A 20045-nucleotide genomic window follows, 5' to 3' on the forward strand; every position below is an offset into this window, starting at 1 on the left:
TCCTTAAAATACTTTTCATGTCTTTGCTTTATCCTGCAGTCCAAAATCTCTGTTTCAGCATATAAAATCTTACATGATCTGGCTCTCTTTCCCTTGACACCTAATCTAGTACCATTGCCTCTGTTAGTCTCCTCTCTCTGGTCTAGTGATTCTCAAAGTGTGGTACGTAGACCCGCTCAGGATCTCTGAGATACTTTCAGGGAATCCATGGGTCAACTATCTTCATGATAGAACAATATTATTTGCCTTTTTCACTGCATTGACATTTATACTAATTGTGCAAAAGTGTGATGTTCTCTACTCTGTCCTTGGCAATGAAAAATATGCCAGTTTCACTTTAAAATGTCCCTGATGAGGCAGTAAAACTTATTAATTTTATTAAGTTTTAAACCTATTGATAGTCATGTTTAGAGTATTCTGTGATGAAATGGGAAATAGGCATGAAGCACTTTTGCTTCATACTGAAATACCATGGTGGTTTTAAGGAAACACACTTTGGCAGTTTGAGTTACAAGCTGAACTAGTTGCTTATTTTATGGAAAACCGTTTTTATTGCAAGAATGACTGATCTGCAAAATATGTTTATTCATACTTCATTGTTTGGTAGGTATTTTTTTAAAAATGAATAGGAAAAGCCTTTCACTGTCCATCCAATTGATAGTGTTTCTTGCCAGAGTTAAAAGAGCTTTTAAGCAAAAATTAGAATTTTGGAGAACTTGCTTCATCTAGTGAGCTTGATAGCTTCCCAGTATATAACAACTTTTCTGATGGCCTATGTTGATATTACTAAATGTCATTTTCTGATATATATAATGAAATGTGTTAACATATGTATATAGTCGTCAACCAGTATTTTCCAAGTAGGTAAGAGATTCCTTAAAAGTACAGGAAGTCCAATTAAAAATAACGTTATAGAGTTTGAGAAGTTCATCTGTAAGATTCCAGAGACCAGGGACGCCTGGATGGTTCAGTCAGTTAAGTGTCCAGCTCTTGGTCTCAGCTCTGGTCTCGATCTTGGTGTTGTGAGTTCAAGCCTTGCAGTGGCTTGAACTGTGTGGAGCCTACTTTTAAAAAAAACAACAAAAGATTTCAGATACCAGATTGCAAATAATCTTCAAAAAAAATATTAGCACTTGCCAAAGTTTTTGAATATGTAAGACTATTAAAATATTCCTTTTCCAACTGCATATCTGTGATAGGCCAGATTTTTTTTGTAAAGCTCTCCCAAAACAACATCCTGCAACACACAATGTGGAGATGGATAGGACAATACAATTACCCTCTTTGATAAGCCAGATTATTTGTTGATGTATTTATTCATTCATTCATTCATTCATTCATTTGACAGAGACAGACACAGCGAGAGAGGGAACACAAGCAGGGGGAGTGGGAGAGGGAGAAGCAGGCTTCCCTCTGAGCAGGGAGCCCGATGCGGGGCTCAGTCCCAGGACCCTGGGATCATGACCTGAGCTGAAGGCAGATGCTTAACGGCTGAGCCACCCAGGCATCCCGATAAGCCAGATTTTAGAGTTTTGCAAAAATGTAAAACATTGCCACTCTCATAAAGTTATTTTTGTCTGAAGATGGTTATTTTTCATCAGGGTATTCTATTTCTATCTAATGAACTTATTACCTGAGTTATTCTCATCCTAAGATTTCTGCTATGATGAATATCTATCTACAACCAACATAGATGAAAGTTCTTTAAGAGTTCTTAATCATTTTATTTTATTTTTTTTTAAAGATTCTATTACTTGATTTTATTTTACACTAGGTGGCAGGCACAAAGCAATCTTACTTAATAAAGTTGACAGTTAGCTTCACCTAGAACACTTTTAATAATGCACATAAAAAAAATTCATCTCACAAATTGTTCTGCAATCCAAATATACAATAGCTTGGAAAACAACATTTAGAAAACAAAAGCCAATGTAAAAAGACTAAAACAACTAGAACAGTACAGGTCTCGTGTGGCTCTGATTTTACAGCTTTCTTACTGTGTCATCAGTGTCCGCAATCTGTTCCTTCCACTGGCTGCCATGCTCGGGATTTAAAGAAAAACCTTTTCTTCCAGATTTCATTTCACCTTCTGGATCCATCCGATATTCTCTAATATCAATTAGGACTTTCCCTTTAAAGTCGCGAGCACTGCGTAGCTCACTTTCCCAGTCTGGAGCATGTTCCCACCGCTGCCCCTGCCACTCTGCTCAGAGGATGACCAGGCTCTTGAAGTGTCACCAGTCTGGCTTCTTCACAGATTGTTCTGGAGCAACTTGCTTTTTCCGCTTAAACTTTTTGTCAGCCTCACTGTCAGAATCGCTGCCAGAAGAGCTTGAAGAAACAAGTTCCTTTGATTTAGGCATTGCTTTACTCTCGCAGCCAACTGCCTTCTCGCTCGCTTGCACCTGACCAAGAACTGCGAGTTCTTAATCATTTTAAAGATACAGAGAGGGGTGTTTGGATTGAGAAATGTTCCTCCAGCCACCTTGTTCCTTTAGTTCCTCCAGTGTGCCATACTTCTTCCTACTGGAGAGATTTCACTCATGTTGTTTCTTTTGCCAGGTTTCCCCTGCTTGGAATAAGTACGTAAAAATGTCATTCTTCCCATAAATCTCATCACCTCATCATGAAAGTATTTTATTACTCCTTGGCTTAGACTGATTTCCCCTGGACTTACTAGTCCTTTGAACTCCTTTTAAGTAAAACATAGCACTTTTTTTTTTAGTTTTTATTTAAATTCCAATTAGTTAACATACAGTGTAATATTAGTTTCAGATGTACAAGTTAGTGACTCAACACTTACTTAAAACACCTGGTACTCATCACAAGTGCCCTCCTTGATCCCCGACACCTATTTAACCCATCTCCCCCCCACACCTCCCATATGGTAACCATGAGTTTGTTCTCTTAGAGTCTGTTTCTAGGTTTGCCTCTCTCTTTTCCCCCCACCGTGTTCATTTGCTTTGTTTCTTAAATTCCACGAGTGAAATTATGATATTTGTCTTTCTCTGACTGACTGACTTCACTTAACATAATACTCTCTAGCTCCATCCATGTCGTTGTAAATGGCAAGATCTCATTCTTTTTTATGTCTGAGTAATACTCCATTGTTTACACCATATCTTTATCCATTCATCAGTCGGTGGACATTTGGGATCTTTCCATAATTTGGCTATTGTAGATAATCTGCTGTAGACATTGGGGTGTGTGTATCCTTTGAATTAGTATTTTTGTATTCTTTGGGTAAATACTTTGTACTGCAAATGCTAGATTGTAGGGTAAGCACTTTTTTTTTAAAGTTCAGATGTATGATTAGTTTAGTGCCTAGTAACCTATAACACAGAGTAGGTGTTTAATGAGAACTGGGGCCTGTCCTTTTCTCGTGTATTTCTCATGTCTAGTATTAAGTGCTCAATAAATACTTTTTTTTTTTTTAACATGTGTCAGGTCCTATGTTGTGCATGAAAAGTGGGAGATGTTATGACAATTTAGTCTTGCATTTAATTTAGTCCTTCAGATGTTGATAGTCTTGTATCTCCCCATTCTTTCCATCTTTGGTTTTTGTTTAATTTTATCTATTAAAGAATTCTGTTTAAAGCAGTGCTAATTCCAGAAAATTGGGACAGTACTGATAATAACCCCTTTCCCCCATACCACATAACACTTTTAATTCTTTTGTGTTCTTCTGTCTTGTCGTCTTGCTGTGGTTTTACAGTTCACATACTTGTGATCATGTGAATTATTTTAATTCTTTTCAACTACATAGGCTAACTTAAACGACATGGGTTTGAACTGTGCGGGTCCACTTATATGTGGAATTATTTTCGATAAATAGAGTACAGTACTTAAAAGTATTTTCACTTTATGATTTTCTTACTAACATTTTCTTTTCTCTAGCTTTATTGTAAGAATAAAGTGTATAATACATATAACATGAAAATTATATGCTAATCAACTGTTATCTGTAAGGCTTCTGGTCAACAGTAGGATAGAAGTAGTTAAGTTTTGGGGGTGTCAAAAGTTATATGTGGATTTTTGCCTGTGAGCTTGGCTGGCACCCCAGCCTCAGCATTGTTCAAGGGTCAGATGTATTTTCATGATTATAATGTAGTAGGCCTCGTTCTAAAATTGATAATATATACAAAATACAAAGATGTATTTATAGATAAATCTTGGTAATATTTTAGAATGTTTCTTCAGTTTTTACTTGGTGTCATATTTACACAGTTGATGTGAAATAATGTATTCTGATTTTATGCATTCTTAACAGATTGTATAATAGCTAATATTAGTAGCTGGTTCATTATTTTTTCCTCATTTAAAATCTAAATCACTTGTTACTGTTTCATATTAATGTGAATGGCCACTGAGTTGCTTTTATGCAACTCTGCTTTTTTTTTAATTTTATTATGTTATGTTAGTCACCATACAATACATCATTAGTTTTTGATGTGGTGACCCACGATCCATTGTTTCCGTATAACACCCAGTGCTCCATGCAGTACGTGCCTCCTTAATACCCATCACCGGGCTAACCCATCCCCCCTCCCCCCTCCCCTCTAGAACCCTGTTTGTTTCTTAGAGTCCATAGTCTCTCATGGTTCCTCTCTCCCTCCGATTTCCCCCTCTTCATTTTTCCCTTCCTTCTCCTAATGTCCTCCATGACATTCCTTATGTTCCATGAATAAGTGAAACCATATGATAATTGACTTTCTCTGCTGGACTTATTTCACTTAGCATAATCTCCTCCAGTCCCATCCATGTGGATGTAAAAGTTGGGTGTTCATCCTTTCTGATGGCTGAGTAATATTCCATTGTATATATGGACCCCATCTTCTTTATCCATTCGTCTGTTGAACAGCATCTCAGCTCCTTCCACAGTTCGGCTATTGCGGACATTGCTGCTATGAACATTGGGGTGCATATGGCCCTTCTTTTCACTACATCTGTGTCTTTGGGGTAAATACCCAGGAGTGCAATTGCTGAATCATAGGGTAGCTCTATTTTTAATTTTTTTGAGGCACCTCCACCCTGTTTTCCAAAGTGGCTGTACCAACTTGCATTCCCACCAACAGTGTAAGAGGGTTCCCCTTTCTCCACAACCTCTCCAACATTTGTTGTTTGTCACAAAATTGACAAAAATGTCAATTTTTGCCATTCTAACTGGTGTAAGGTGGTATCTCAATGTGGTTTTGATTTGAATTTCCCTGATGGCTAATGATGATGAACATTTTTTCATGTATCTGTTAGCCATTTGTATGTCTTCTTCAGAGAAGTGTCTGTTCATGTCTTCTGCCCATTTTTTGATTTGACTTATTTGTTATTTATTTTCATTTTTTTTACCTTATTTCATTCTTTTTTCCTCATTTAAAATCCAGATCACTTGTTATTGTTTCACATTAATGTGAATGGCCACTAAGTTGCTTTTATGCAACTCTGCTTTTGCAGCTTGGAAACAAGTATCTTCTGTTTGTTAGTTTTCTTTATCCCATGTCCTTTGTGGAAGCACTGTATAAGGGTTGTGTGTTTATTTATCTTCTCTAATGGAAATTGAAGTAGCAGTTATGATTTTCCATATGACTATTGCCTTTTAAAAATTAATTTACATAGCATAAAACTTGTCTCTTTAACAGGAAATGGAAAGGTCAGTAGTTGCACAGCTGCCGAAGGTAGTTTCACATCTCTCACTGGACTTCTAGAAGTTGAACCCCTGCACTTTACTTGTGTGTCAACTAGTGATGGCACCAGAATAGAAAGGGATGATGCAAGTACGTTTACTGGTATATACCTTCTTTTATTATTCACTCTTTCTATCATACGTTTTATGCAGAAGTGAAATCAAAGTGATTTTAAGTACTTAAATATCAGTTTATATTATATGTAATTTCCTTTGGTGTTATGTTAAATAGAAGCTTATTAATACGGGGGAAAATCATAAGCAATTTATAGTTTTTTTCCTACCTTCTAAAACACTGTCTTAACTCCATTTGTTTTTATGTGTGTACATTTTTAGAAGCCCTTTAATTTGGAAAATATCAAACATAACAAAAGTAAAGGGAAAAGTATGATAGACTACATTTCCTTTACCTAGCCTCAACTCTCCTCAACTGTTGGCCAGCCTTATGTGTAGTTTTGGCATCATAATGTTATTTCTTACATTTAAAACTAATGGAATATTTAAAGCTCACAGTATATAATATCTTTGAGAAGGTTGAGAAGAGTGAAGAGGGAATATTATTTTTCTAGATATTTTAAAGCAACTTCAGATATATGAACCAATATTCGAAAGTGTTGAATATGTCATATTATTGGTGTTTTAAATGAATCAGTGGGAACTTTGTTTTTTTATATACCTTCTTTTCTGTGATTTTTTTCCCTTTACATCATAGGGTCAATATTTATACTTCTGTCCTGGTGCAAATAATTGAAATTTTTATAATTAAAAACATTGGATATGGTTTTATCTTTATCTTACAGTCACAGAAGAGTGTGAATATTGTCTTGAGTGAATTCAGCTCTTGGTGGTTTTGTGCTTTGTGGATTTCTTTTTGTTTTCATCAGCAGTGTAACAGAAAGTAAAAACAGTTTGAGAAGCTACAAAAAATTTAATCTTAAGGATTTTTTTTTTTTAAGATTTTATTTATTTGACAGAGAGCACAAGCAGGGGGAGCCTCAGGCAGAGGGAGAGAGAGAGAAGCAGGCTCCCTGCTTAGCAGGGAGCCCGATGTGGGGCTCGATCCCAGGACACTGGGATCATGATCTGAGCCGAAGGCAGACGCTTAACCATCTGAGCCATCCAGGTGCCCCTTAAGAAGGGTTTTAAAAGGAAATTACCAGTTCTTCAAGTGCCTTTTTAAATTCAGAATCATCTTATGTCTTCTGATCGTGGAAGTAACCACTAAGTGAAATCTTTGGCTTATGTAATTTACATGAAGTTTTCAATTAAAATCTAATCTTTCTCTTATATAGGGATGCCAAAAGGATGAAATTTTGTGTTTGTTTTCTTGGATTGTTATAGTCATTTTGTAGAGACATACATGTACACTGGAATAGAAAAATACGTGATAAGAAATTGAATTTTCAGAGAACTCTTTTGTTACAAATCACACTCTTTCTTGGAACTGTTTTGAAATTAAGGGTCTAAAATTAATGTGTTTGAGTAAGTAATGCTTTTAGAAGGTATGAGATTTTATAACAGATTTAAGAGTAGGTTCGAAAAAGAGAAGTATTCTTCACACTCCCTTTCCTCTCCTATAAAGCAAGCAGTGGAACCAGTATCATTTTTTTAAAAGATGTTATTTATTTATTTGAGAGAGAGAGAATGAGAGAGAGAGAGAGCACATGAGGGGGGGAAGGGTCAGAGGGAGAAGCAGACTCTGCTGAGCAGGGAGCCCGATGCCGGACTTGATCCCGGGACTCCAGGATCATGACCTGAGCCAAAGGCAGTTGCTTAACCAACTGAGCCACCCAGGCAGGCGTCCCTGGAACCAGTTTCTTTAATTTCCAAAGATAGTGTGCCTATACAAGTAATCATTATCTGTATTTTGCCCATAAATGAAACCACCACCAGCAGACGAATTTTTATTAAATGTTAGGGCAAAGTCTTGACTGGTGGTCGTAAGGTGCTTAAAGGTGACTACAGTCTCTCAACTTCTTATTTACTTTTTTTGAAACATGTTAATTGTGAAATATGATGCTCTTATGAAAAAATGCAGAAAACAATTGTATAACCAGCAGTTTATGACAAAACAAACTGTCCATGTGACCACCAAATCAAAAAATAATATATCCAGCCCTCTAAATGGTATCTTCATGTCCCCTTCCACTTATTTCTCTCTCGCTCTCTAAAAGGTAAACATTGTCCTAACTTTTAGAGTAATCATTTCTTGGTTTTTGTTTGTTTCATTGTATAATCACTTAATTATGCATTTCTGATCGCTGGTTGACTAGAGCCTTTATAATATAAATTTGTTTTTATGTATTTTTTGATCTGCCTTCTGTTCAGTGTTGTTATTGTTAAATTCATCTGTATCAGTGCATGCAGTTACTTGGTTCTTTTTCATTGCTATTTAAGATTCTCTTGTCTGCATAAAACAAAATTTATGTGTTTACTCTTTTTTTTTAGATTTTATTTATTTGGCAGAGAGAGACACAGCGAGAGAGGGAACACAAGCAGGGGGAGTGGGAGAGGGAGAAGCAGGTTTCCCGCGGAGCAGGGAGCGCAGTGTGAGGCTCGATCCCAGGACCCTGGGATCATGACCTGAGCCGAAGGCAGACGCTTAATGACTGAGCCACCCAGGCGCCCCTATGTGTCTACTCTTGATTAGTGTACTATTGATTGCTATTTGGGTTGTTCCATTGTGATGCTTTTAGTGCTACTGGATATATTATTTTCTTGGATATGAATGTACAAGTTGATTTGCTGTTTCATAGGTTTTCCGTATATTCGACTTTAGGAAGTAACATTACAGAAATGTACTTCTTAATTTCCAAATGTATGAGGATTTCCTAGTTATCTTGCTATTGATTTTTATTTAAATTGCTATAGGGTCAAAAATTACTCTGTCAGTCTTGTACACTGTGTTGGGAATTGTAGAGGATCAGTTTTTATAAATATTCCATGAATACATGACAATAATGTTTACTCTGTACTTGTTGGTGAAGTGTACTCCGTCCGTTTAGGCAAATTTGCTAATTGTGTTCCTCAAATTCTCTGTCTTTATTGATTAACTCCTTGGTTTCTTTTAGTTCATAAGATCAGTATGTTAAATTCTTGTTGCAGCACCTGTGGAGGTGGCTGTTTGAGTTTCATCAGTCTCTATTTTATGTATTCTGAAACTACCATACAAGTTTAGAATGCTTGTATCTTTCTTGTGAATTTAATCTTTCATCATTAGGAATTATCTCTTTATCTCTGCTAGCTGTTTTTCCTAAAGTTACTGTGTTTAATATTTATATACTTTCTATCATTTTTTCTTTTGGTTACTATTTGTATGATAAACATGTTTCCTTCTTTTTACTTTGAATTTATTCTTTCATAAGCAGCTTGTAGTTGCCTTTTTTTTTTTTTGGTGAAAAAAATTTAATTTAGATTTAGCTAGCTGGACTGAGTTTAGATGATTCCAATTTTGTTGGCAACATCCAAAGCATCATAGTCAGGAGCCAGTTGAACATATGCCTTCTTCTCTCCATCAGGCCTGATCAAGGTGTTGACCTTGGCCACGTCAATGTCGTAGAGCTTCTTCACAGCCTGTTTGATCTGGTGCTTATTGGCCTTGACATCCACAATGAACACAAGTGTGTTGTTGTCTTCTATTTTCTTCATGGCTGACTCAGCGGTCAGGGGGAACTTGATGGCATAGTGATCAAGCTTGTTTCTCCTGGGGGCGGTCTTTTGAGGATATTTGGGCTGCCTCCGCAGACGCAGTGTCTTGGGTCGTCGGAACGTAGGTGACGTGCGGATTTTCTTTTTTTTGTGACTGTGGACGCCTTTCAGCACCGCTTTCTTGGCCTTCAAAGCCTTTGCTTTGGCTTCGGCTTTGGGAGGGGCAGGGGCTTCCTTCTTAGCCTTCGGCGCCATCTTTGTAAAAGCTTGTAGTTGCCTTTAAAAAAAAAAATTTATGTATTTGACAGAGAGTAAGAGTGACAGAGAGAGAGTGGGAGCAGGAATACAAGCAGGGGGAGTGGGAGAGGGAGAAGCCGGCTTCCTGCTGAGCAGGGAGCCCGATGCAGGGCTCGATCCCAGGACCCTGGGACCATGACCTGAGCCAAAGGCAGACACTTAAGGACTGAGTCACCCAGGCACCCCTGTGGTTGTTTTTTTTTTTATTCCGGTCTGATACTTTGTCTTTCAGTTGGAGTATTTATTTACATTTAATGTAATTACTAGTGTATCTGTATTTAAATTTGCTATGTTTTTAATATACAAGCATTAGATTTCTCCTTTTGCCAGTTACATGTTTTTCTCTTTCCTTCTTCTTTTGGGTTTTTATATTTTTATTGGGCTATTTTTCTACTTTTTACTATTTTTGGCAGTTATCCCAGGGATCATAATATACACATACCTTTGGTATTCAGAAGTCCAACTGCTTTTTGTACTATACAGTGCAAATATCTAGAATAGTTGTCACCTTCCTGATTTAGATGGTGTTGTGATTTTATACCTTAATTTTATGTGTATTTTTATTCCCAAATACATTATTATAGTTTTTTATATTCAGTGTTCATTTGGATTTATCTTATAATTCCATTTCATCCTCTTTTCCTTTCTTTGCTTTTGAACTGAAATCAAGTATGATTTTCTTTGTTTGAAAAGTATTCTGTAAATTCTCTCTTTGTTCTTGTCTACTGATGATGAATAAGCTTAGCTTCTGGGGGGAAATTTTCATTTAAAATAATTAGATGAACGAACTACACAGTCATTATCCAGATTCCGATATTATTGATATTTTTCACATTTCTTTTAACTCTTCTTTTTCTTTGTTGAAGTACTTCAAAAGGAATCCTAGATAGTATATCTTTTTTCCTTTATATATATATATATGTATATATATATATATAAAACACATATATAACCTTAAACAATGTGGATATTCTCTATAATAACTGATGCCATTTTTTATCGTAATACAAACTATAATTAATCCAGATGCATTTTTATCATAACCAAATAAATTAGCATAATCAGTTCCATGTTATGCTCTGTTTCTCATACATAATTAAATTTGCCTGACTGTCATAACAATACATTTTACATTTGGCTTATTAGATTTAGAGGTGTCCTCTTCATTCTTGAAGTGTATTTTGACATAAAATTCTAGCTATTATTTCTCTTAGTGATTTAAAGATTATATTTTAGCTTACACTGTGTTTGTTAGACCTTACATGTTGGTCTTATAATTCCTCTTTTAAGGTAACTGTAAGTTCTCAAGCTGTTTTTGAGATTCATTCATATTGTCTTCTTCTACTTTCCCCCACCGCCCCTTTTTTAATTTTAAAGGTTTTATTCATTCATTCATTTGTCAGAGAGAGAGAGAGAGTGCACAAGTAGGGGAAGTGGCAGAGGGAGAAGGAGAGGGAGAAGCAGGCTTCCTGCTGAGCAGGAGCCTGATGTGGGACTCCATCCCAGGACCCTGAGATCATGACCTGAGCCACACAGGCAGACGCTTAACTGACTGAGCCACCCAGGCCTCCCTCCCCCACCCCTTTTTTAGCATTTTTCTATGATGTTGCTGTATCCCGTTTCATTTGTATTTATCCTGCTCAGGATTCATAAGGCTTCTTGAATTCTTACTTAATACCTTCTTTCAGCTTTAGAAATATCTCAGCCATTAACTGTGCAAACATTGTTTCTGGCTTGTTTTCTATCTTCACTCTTTTTGTATTTCTAATTTTCATGTGTGTTTAAGGTGTATAATTTATTGGTTTGATGCATTTATATATTATAGAGTGATTACCACCATAGCAGTTCCATGTGTGTTACACCTCATCAGTATAAATGATATAATTCTCATTTTTTTAATCTCTCCTTTTACTATGTATGGGTATTTTTTTCTAATTCATGTTGGTTTACTAATTCTATCTTCTATGTAATTATTTATGGGGAAAAAACACCCTTCTTAACACTCTACTGCAGTGTTACCTCTGTTAGAAATCATGTCTCTGCTGTTGGCGTGGGTCTGTTTTTTTCCATTGTTCAATTTGTCTAGCCTTATGCCAGTACCTAATTGTCTTCATTATTACAACTTTATATTAAGCCTTGAAATCTTATAGTATACATTCGCCAGGGTTTTATTTTTTTTTTCCTTCTTTTTTGGTAGATTTTAAAGATTGATATAAAGCTTGTTGTGCAGTGTCATTATCAGTGTAATTCCAGAATATTTCCATTACTCCACAAAAGAGATTGCATAGTCATTAGCAGTCATTCCCAGTTTCCCTTTCCCCGCCATCACCTGGCTGTCACGAATCTGTGTTGTTTTTCTATGGATTTGCCTACCCCATACATTTGATATAAATGTGGAATCATATAGTTTGTGGCCCTTTTGTCTGGCTTCTTTCACTTAATATGTTTTCATGTTTCATCCACTTAGCATGTATCAGTACATCATTTCTTTTTATGACTAAATAGTATTCCATTGTATGGATGTACCACTTTTAAAACAACTTGTATATACCTCCTTTTGTTTATCTGCTGAGAAGTTAGCAGGCATTTGGGTTGTTACTTCTTTTTGTCTGTTAAGAAAAATACTGCCATGCAGCATATTTGTGTACATTTTTGTGTTTTCAGTTCTTGAGTATATACTTAGAAGTGGAATCCACCACTTTTCTTCTTTTTGTTTTTCTTAAAGCTTCTATGTCTTTTTTATTTCCATTTTTCTCCAGTTTTATTGAGATATAATTGACATACAATATTGAGCAAGTTTAAGGTGTACAATGTATTGGTTTGATACATTTATATATTATAAAATGATTACCACTATAGTATTAGCTAATACCTCTGTCCTGTCATGTAATTACCTGTTCTTTTTCTGTGGAGAAAACATTTAAGACTACTCTTAGCAACTTTCAGGTGTATAATACAGCATTATTAATTATCAGGATGCTGTACATTAGATCTCTGTATTTCCATTTAAATTTTCGAATCAGCTTGACAATTTATACACCAAAAAGCTTATTAGTATTATTTTTTTTTTAGAATTTGAATATAAATCAGTTCGGGGAAATTGACATCTGACTATTAAGCCTTTTATGGGGCACCTGGGTGGCTCAGTCATTAAGCGTCTGCCTTCGGCTCAGGTCATGATCCCAGGGTCCTGGGATCGAGCGAGCCCTGCATCGGGCTCCCTGCTCAGCAGGAAGCCGGCTTCTCCCTCTCCCACTCCCCCTGCTTGTGTTCCTTCTCTCGCTGTCTGTCTCTGTCAAATAAATAAATAAAATTAAAAAAAAATATTAAGCCTTTTACTTCATTAACATGGTGTATTTAGTATATTTAGGTCTTCAGTTACTCCATGAGATGTTTTTTAGTTTTCACTGTTGATGTTTTGCACATCTTTTTTAGATTAATCCCTAGCTATGTGATTTTTTTAATGCTATTATAAGTGATATTTTTCTGAATTTTATTTCCATTTTTTTGGTTGGTGGTGTATAGAAATATAATTGATTTGTGCATATTAATCTCATATGTGCTGATACTGCTATATTAGCTTACTAATTCTTATAGTTTGTAGATTCTTAAGGACTTTTTATGGACACAATCATGGCATCTGTTAGGAGTTTTTCTTTAGTGTTTTCCTAATCATTATAAAATTTACTTCTTTTTCTTGCTCTTTTGTGCTTTCTAAGGCTTCCTACATGATACTGAAAAAGGTGGTCATAGTCATTTTTATTTTGTTCTCATCTCCATTATTTTTATATCTGGTTTTTGAGGCCCCTAGTATCAAAATAAAAAAGATCCTGAAAACTCAGACTGGGCAAAAGATTTTTAAATTTTGTGGTAGTAAGATGACATTTCTTTTGGATTGTTTATGTCTCTTATGTGTTTCTGGTGCCTTAATTCATTTCCTCATAAGTATTATTCAAGCATTGGATCTTAAAGTGAGTAAAGGGCTAAACTCCATATGGTTAATATTGAAAATTACTTTAATGACCCAAAAAGTACAAGTACAATATCACTGCTTCAGTAAGTCTAATAATTATTCCTCTTTGGTGGACCATTTGATGAAGCGGATATATTTCATTTTGGGTTACATAGCTTATGAGAGTTATGATTGCTCTTTTCTTTGACCATGCTTGTGTAGTTGGATTCTTGAAGGTTAAGTGTAGTATGGCTGTTCTGTAATAAATGTGTGGGTTTTTTTTTTTTTTAAGTTGACACTTTTAATTGTAAGAGGCTATGTACAGTTTCATTTATTGCTATCTTGTTGATTAGAGCTTAATTTTTTTAATAGTTTTTTTTGAATCCTGGCACAGTACAGCATTGTTAGATGTTAAAATAGGCTGTCAGATACCTGCGTGTTGTTTTCCGCCCACCTTTTCAGGTATTTATGAGCAAATGTTTTCCCTCAGCTTTTGATTCATTACCTGTAAAGTGGGATAACTGTAGTACCTACCCTGTGTGCCATTGCCAAGATGAAATGAGTTGATGTTAGTTCCGTGCTTAGCGCTGTGCCCTCCCATTGGCTTTGGTTTCCCATAGTCCTTGGTTCCAACTCTAGTTCTGCCACTGTGAGCTCTACAGGTAACTTCTCTGAGCCATTAACTAAGAAACAGAGTTCTTAGTTAAACAGAAACAGAGCAGAGTATCTGCTTTTCAGGGTTGTTCATCTATTGAATATGTAATTAATTAAGACAGCGTCACATGGTAATGCACACTAAACATTTCCTACTATTGTAGCGGTTATCCTTCCCCAATATAACTTTCTAGTAAAGGCCTGTTATAATATCAATGTTAATGCTGTTATTGAATTTGACCTTCTTATTTTGTGGTGACCTCTTTCATTAAGTTGTGAAATTAAGCTTTTATCTTAGATTTTTCTAAAATGTTTTCCACAAATACTGGTAAATATTTAATGGAGAAAGAGTGATTTTTACAATGGATATTTGAGTAACACTGAAAAGGAAAGTGAAAGAAATTATTCAACTTATAGGAATTTCATACAGTCTTTAATTTTCGGGACGCTTGGGTGGCTCAGTTGGTTAAGCGTCTGCCTTCAGCTCAGGTCATGATCCCAGGGTCCTGGGATCGAGCCCTGCATCAGTTCCCGCCTGCTTCTCCATCTCCCACTCCGCCTGCTTGTGTTCCCTCTTTCCCTGTGTCTCTCTCTGTCAAATAAATAAACAAAATCTTGAGGGGAAGAAAAAAAAGGATGATGATGTTCATGACTAAGCAGTATGTGCCAGAATTATTTGACATAGGTCAAATCAGACATATTTCTCTCCATATTAGAGTTCTGGGGAGCATTTGGTAGGAAACATTGCTTTACATATTCTCTGTGGGCCAGACTCCATCTAGGCTATGCTTTAAAATGAGGAAATAAGGTATCATCAGATTTTTAAAATGATGTTCGTATAATTGAAGGTTTTTTTGAGCTTTGGGGGGAGGGAGAAGGAAGTATTGCCAAAGGAAAACTTAGTAAAGCAAATTTCAGTTTATTTGTTATGCTCAAATTGTATAATAAGATTACTCTCATTTTGTGTTTTTATTTTAACCATATTAAATGAAATTTTTTATATGCTGAAAATATTTTAAGTTCAAAACCATACTAATTTTTCTTTGATTTGGAAGTAGTTCCTGGATTCCTTAAACTTGAATACTGTTATTATCAATCAGTATGCTTTTACCATTAAGATTTTTCTATTGATACTCTATAGATTCTTACCTTTTAAAATGAAACTGGAGTCTTAATGTCAAAATAGTATACTTGGAATATGTTTCTATGAACCTTTTCCTCATCCCTTTTCTCCCCCCTTGTCTTATGCCAGTGAGTTCCTTCGGGGTTACTCCTGCAGTAGGTGGACTGTCATCGGGGACAGTTGGGGAAGCTTCGACAGCCCTGAGTTCAGCAGCCCAGGTAGCTTTGCAGTCTCTCTCTCATGCAATGGCGTCAGCCGAGCAACAGCTGCAGGTGCTGCAAGAGAAACAGCAGCAGCTTTTGAAGCTTCAGCAACAGGTTGGAGACTCTTTGGCTCTTTGTTCATGCTGTCTCTAAACTTCAAAAGCTGAAAAAGTACTGTAAAAATGACCATTATTTTCGTAAAGGAAAGTAGGTTGACCGATGTGAGCTAATCAGTTTCTACAAAAATGGAGGTAACGTCTTTGCGATATATCTAAATTTTAAAAAATAAATTTTATTTGATAAATATCTGAAGGAATAGAGTTGGTATTTTGGGGGGGCAGTCTCTAAGTAAAATCTATCTGTTTCAACACTGTTGGTCAAACGTTAGAGTTACCAATTAGAATTTTTACGGATTGGAGATCCTGAAACGTTTTAGAGATGAATTGAATTCACGTGGATTAAAATTTAGTAATAATGGCAGATGCTTTGGCGATTTCATCGTGGTCTAAATGCAGTCTGTGTGATTGTAGGTGACATTATATTAGGTTAGGCACCATGAGAATCTTCCTCCTCCTGTTAATATTTTGCTTTGAGGAGAATTTTGTTTCCTTATTTACATTTATGTGGTCTTCTTCCTTTCCACCTTTGCTTTGTGGAAGTCCTTGGTCCCTAAGACACAGGAAATTATATATCAGATATTTAATGAAGTTAATATAGCGAAGAAATACTCAATTCATGTTGGGTCCATTTTTTAATCTAATTTCACTTTTCTTTTGCTAAGATCTAGTTCATCAGACCATGTTTATCTCCGTAAGCTCTTTTCCTGGGTAGTACTCCCCACAGTTTGTGCAGGCAGGAGTGGTCTATATGTTGTGGCTTTTACTTGTTTTGCAGAAAGCCAAGCTGGAAGCCAAGTTGCATCAGACGACGGCTGCAGCCGCTGCCGCGGCGTCAGCTGCCTCCGCAGTAGGCCCCGTTCACAACTCCGTGCCGTCCAACCCGGCGGCGGCCCCCGGCTTCTTCATCCACCCATCGGATGTTATTCCACCCACTCCAAAGACAACACCACTGTTTATGACTCCACCACTCACCCCGCCCAATGAAGCCGTTTCTGTTGTGATTAATGCCGAGCTTGCACAGCTTTTCCCAGGCTCAGTTATTGATCCCCCAACAGTCAATCTTGCTGCACATAACAAAAATTCCAGCAAGTCCAGAATGGTAAATTATTGTATTTTAAGTAGGTGTTCGCTTAGACATTTAAAATTATTTTGATGTATATGCTAACCTGAGAAGGCAAACTTTTCTTATACCAACTTGATACATCAAATTAGATTGTTTATAGTACTACAGAATATATATCAGGAAATGAGACTTGTTAGTTTGATATTATGGCTATTAGCTTGTATAGAGCAAGAGTAATATCAATATAGAGTTATACTTTTTTCTTTTCTAGAATCCACTTGGTTCTGGTCTAGCTCTTGCAATTTCTCATGCTTCACATTTTCTTCAACCTCCACCCCACCAGTCCATTATTATAGAGCGAATGCATTCAGGTAATCTTCAACTTTCTTAAAATGTTTTTTCTTGCCTCGTCTGTCAGCCCTTTGAATCTTAATATTCTGTAGTTTGATTTTCCTTTGCAAATAAAGCCCATCTGTTCCCGGGTAAGTACATTTTACCAAGAATAAGCACTATATGAGGCTTATCTGTGTGCTCAGCATGTTGAATGCAGGAGTGCTGCTGGGTAGGGTGGCTCGTTTTATCCAGACTCTGAATCTGACCTGTATGTGAATCTTGCCTGTTGAACTGTGATGGACATAAGTACCTACTTCCATTGTAGCTGCTCAATTATCTTGACACTAGAAATTACACTTCAATATCCTACGACCAGCACTCTGGTGTTGAAACCATTTCCAGAAAATAGCAGATAGAATTACTGCTGATCTTAATAACTGAGTAAGATTAATAACACTCCATGGTCTTGATAATTCAAATTTTACCCAAGTTTGTAGTCATACTTCTGTGCTAGTGACCTGTGAATGGGATAGGTGCTTTCAATTAGAGCACGTTTACATAATAAACTATGGGCAATTTTAACCTTATAATCCTACCAAACTGTTAGTTCTGACCTTGAGCTGCAGCAGAATTCAACAGAATCCTTCTGTGTTTTATAGCAGAGAATAATATGAATGTAATGCATACTGTGTTACCTTTCATCATATGAATAGTTGAACCATATTTGCTTTATTGCACTGGGCTGTTCCTTCTTTGGAAAAGAGAGTTTTTAAAAAATAATAAAATAAAATTCTTACTGGTGTTTTCTATTCAACTAATCCTTCACTGGTATCACCATTAGTGTCTGTAACATTTAGAGTGTGACTTGTTGGTGTGCAGTGTTATGAAATATGAGCAGTTGTTTACACTGCAGTTTGCTTTTTATCAATGGAATTGACTGTAGATTATAGAATTATGTTCTTTGTTTTTTAATGGTTTTTCTGTTAGGAAAGTATTGGTAACTACCTTTTTCTACTAAACTAGCTTCATTGAAAATAGCATGGGTTCTAGCAGTTTAGTTGGGTCCCTTCACTGTACAATGCAGCTCTTTTAAGTTTATTAAGTCCTCCTCACTTCAACCTGGTAAAGAAGAAAAATAATTCTATTATTAATGATTCTGTCTACTGTTTGACTAATTGGGCTTATTCCGAAATGTGTATGAGGGATGCAAATCTGCTCTTTTTCCATTCCTCTCAGATCATTTTTACCTTTCATGAGTGTGAGCATCTCAACCGTGCTGAGTGTGATTCTAGTGCTTACACAAAGAGGCATACTGGGGCCACACTTTAGTGTGACCCTTAAGAGTAAGCCATCTACTTCACCTGGTACTAAGTAGCTAAAGAGAGTGATGTGTCAGTGCCTGGGCAAAAACATTGTTTGAGATAAGCTCTGTCTCTCTTTATCGGAGGACCTTCCTAAGGGATTTTTTTTAGTGGTAGTAAAGACTACGTGTGATTTCTGCCTTATACTTTACATCGGAGCCTCAGTGTGAGTCTAACTCTGTAAGAAGTCAAACAAGGCTTGAGAAAACTAAAATCAAGCATATAATTTGATATCATTAATGCATCTATTTGGGAAATTTAAAAAAAATGACCAGATGACTGAAAGAAGATCACATAGATACTTTTTAGAATTAATCCATATATTATTTTTGATAATACAGTTTTTCAACTCTAATGTTTTAAATTAAGCTTGTATGTACAGTTGATTGCTGTTACAATAACAAACTTACTCTTGTACACTTTTTACTTAAGTCTTAAGTAGCATGGATTGAGGTTTCAGAAAATTTTTGAGGGCTGCTTATTTACTTTCTTTCCCATCTTCTTGTAGTTTAATAAGTTGATTTCATATTTTAAGATGCATGTTCCCAACTGTTTTTGAATGCATCTTTTGGTTAATTGAAACAGTGGTGGTTTTTGTCATCTCTTGCTCTGTCTCTCTGATAGGAGCAAGGAGATTTGTGACCTTGGATTTTGGCAGACCAATACTGTTGACAGATGTATTGATTCCCACTTGTGGAGACTTGGCCTCCTTGTCAATTGACATTTGGACATTAGGAGAAGAGGTGGATGGGAGGCGACTGGTAGTGGCAACTGATATAAGCACCCATTCACTAATTCTGCATGATTTGATACCACCTCCTGTGTGCAGATTTATGAAGGTAAAGAACTTCAAGACAATGAATTGATATGTTTTCCGTGTGTCCAACAAGTTATGAAAGATACTCGGACATATAATTAAAAAGTGTAACTATCTTCTAAAATATGTTGCTCACAATTTTATTTTTGCAGATGGTTATGTATGCATTTCTTTTTTTTTTTTTTTTTTTTCAGATCACTGTCATTGGACGTTATGGAAGTACAAATGCCAGAGCCAAAATCCCACTAGGATTTTACTACGGTCATACGTATATCTTACCTTGGGAAAGCGAACTGAAGTTAATGCATGATCCTTTAAGGGGAGAGGGTGAATCTGCAAACCAACCAGAAATTGACCAGCATTTAGCAATGATGGTTGCTCTACAGGAGGATATACAGTGCAGGTTGTTAGAAAATTGCAGTATATTTTAATCTTACTGAGACCCTTTATTTTGTATGTCTTACATATATTTTTCAAGAAATGTCTTTGCATAGATGTATAGAAAAGAACAAAAGGATGGAGCACCTGGCTGCTCAGTCAGAGGAACATGTGACTCTTGATCTCAAGAGTTGGGCATTTAAGAACGCCCCATGTTGGGTGTAGAGATTACTAAAAAAAATAAATAAACTTTAAAAAAGAAAAAGAAAAGAACAAAAGAATGTAGGAAGCTAGAGTGTTACAATATTTGATAAATTAAAATATTGTGATTAGATAATTGGCTTCATTTATTTAGTACTTAACAATTGACATTCTTTTTAATGGTTGTTAACGTGTTTTAGAGATTTAATTTTTAGTGTA

General features: G+C 36.1%; 1 protein-coding gene and 2 pseudogenes across 8 annotated transcripts in view; 1 reads left to right on the plus strand and 2 right to left on the minus strand.

Annotated features, from left to right (window-relative positions):
* The window catches only part of BIRC6 (baculoviral IAP repeat containing 6), a 231373-nt gene that overhangs the window by 82281 nt on the left and 129047 nt on the right, over positions 1 to 20045 (plus strand). For 5 of the 8 annotated variants that reach the window (XR_015768921.1, XM_028117286.2, XM_028117287.2 and 2 more), the window contains exons 23-28: positions 5634 to 5780; positions 15481 to 15668; positions 16449 to 16772; positions 17008 to 17107; positions 19055 to 19269; positions 19442 to 19650. Coding sequence is in view for 7 of the 8 variants with exons in the window: in XM_028117286.2 (XP_027973087.2) it covers positions 5634 to 5780; positions 15481 to 15668; positions 16449 to 16772; positions 17008 to 17107; positions 19055 to 19269; positions 19442 to 19650 (1183 nt within the window). In the remaining variant the exon portion in view is untranslated. The remainder of the gene's footprint in view (positions 1 to 5633; positions 5781 to 15480; positions 15669 to 16448; positions 16773 to 17007; positions 17108 to 19054; positions 19270 to 19441; positions 19651 to 20045) is intronic. The other 3 variants (XM_028117289.2, XM_088026385.1, XM_088026386.1) reach the window with 2 other exon arrangements.
* On the minus strand, positions 1983 to 2378 carry LOC114219711 (activated RNA polymerase II transcriptional coactivator p15 pseudogene; annotated as a pseudogene).
* Positions 9098 to 9580, minus strand: LOC114219708 (large ribosomal subunit protein uL23 pseudogene; annotated as a pseudogene).

Source organism: Eumetopias jubatus, unplaced genomic scaffold (assembly GCF_037043125.1).
Source record: "Eumetopias jubatus isolate StellerSeaLion01/CBP00866 unplaced genomic scaffold, mEumJub1_p1.0 scaffold_9, whole genome shotgun sequence".
In the NCBI taxonomy this organism is placed as follows: domain Eukaryota; kingdom Metazoa; phylum Chordata; class Mammalia; order Carnivora; family Otariidae; genus Eumetopias; species Eumetopias jubatus.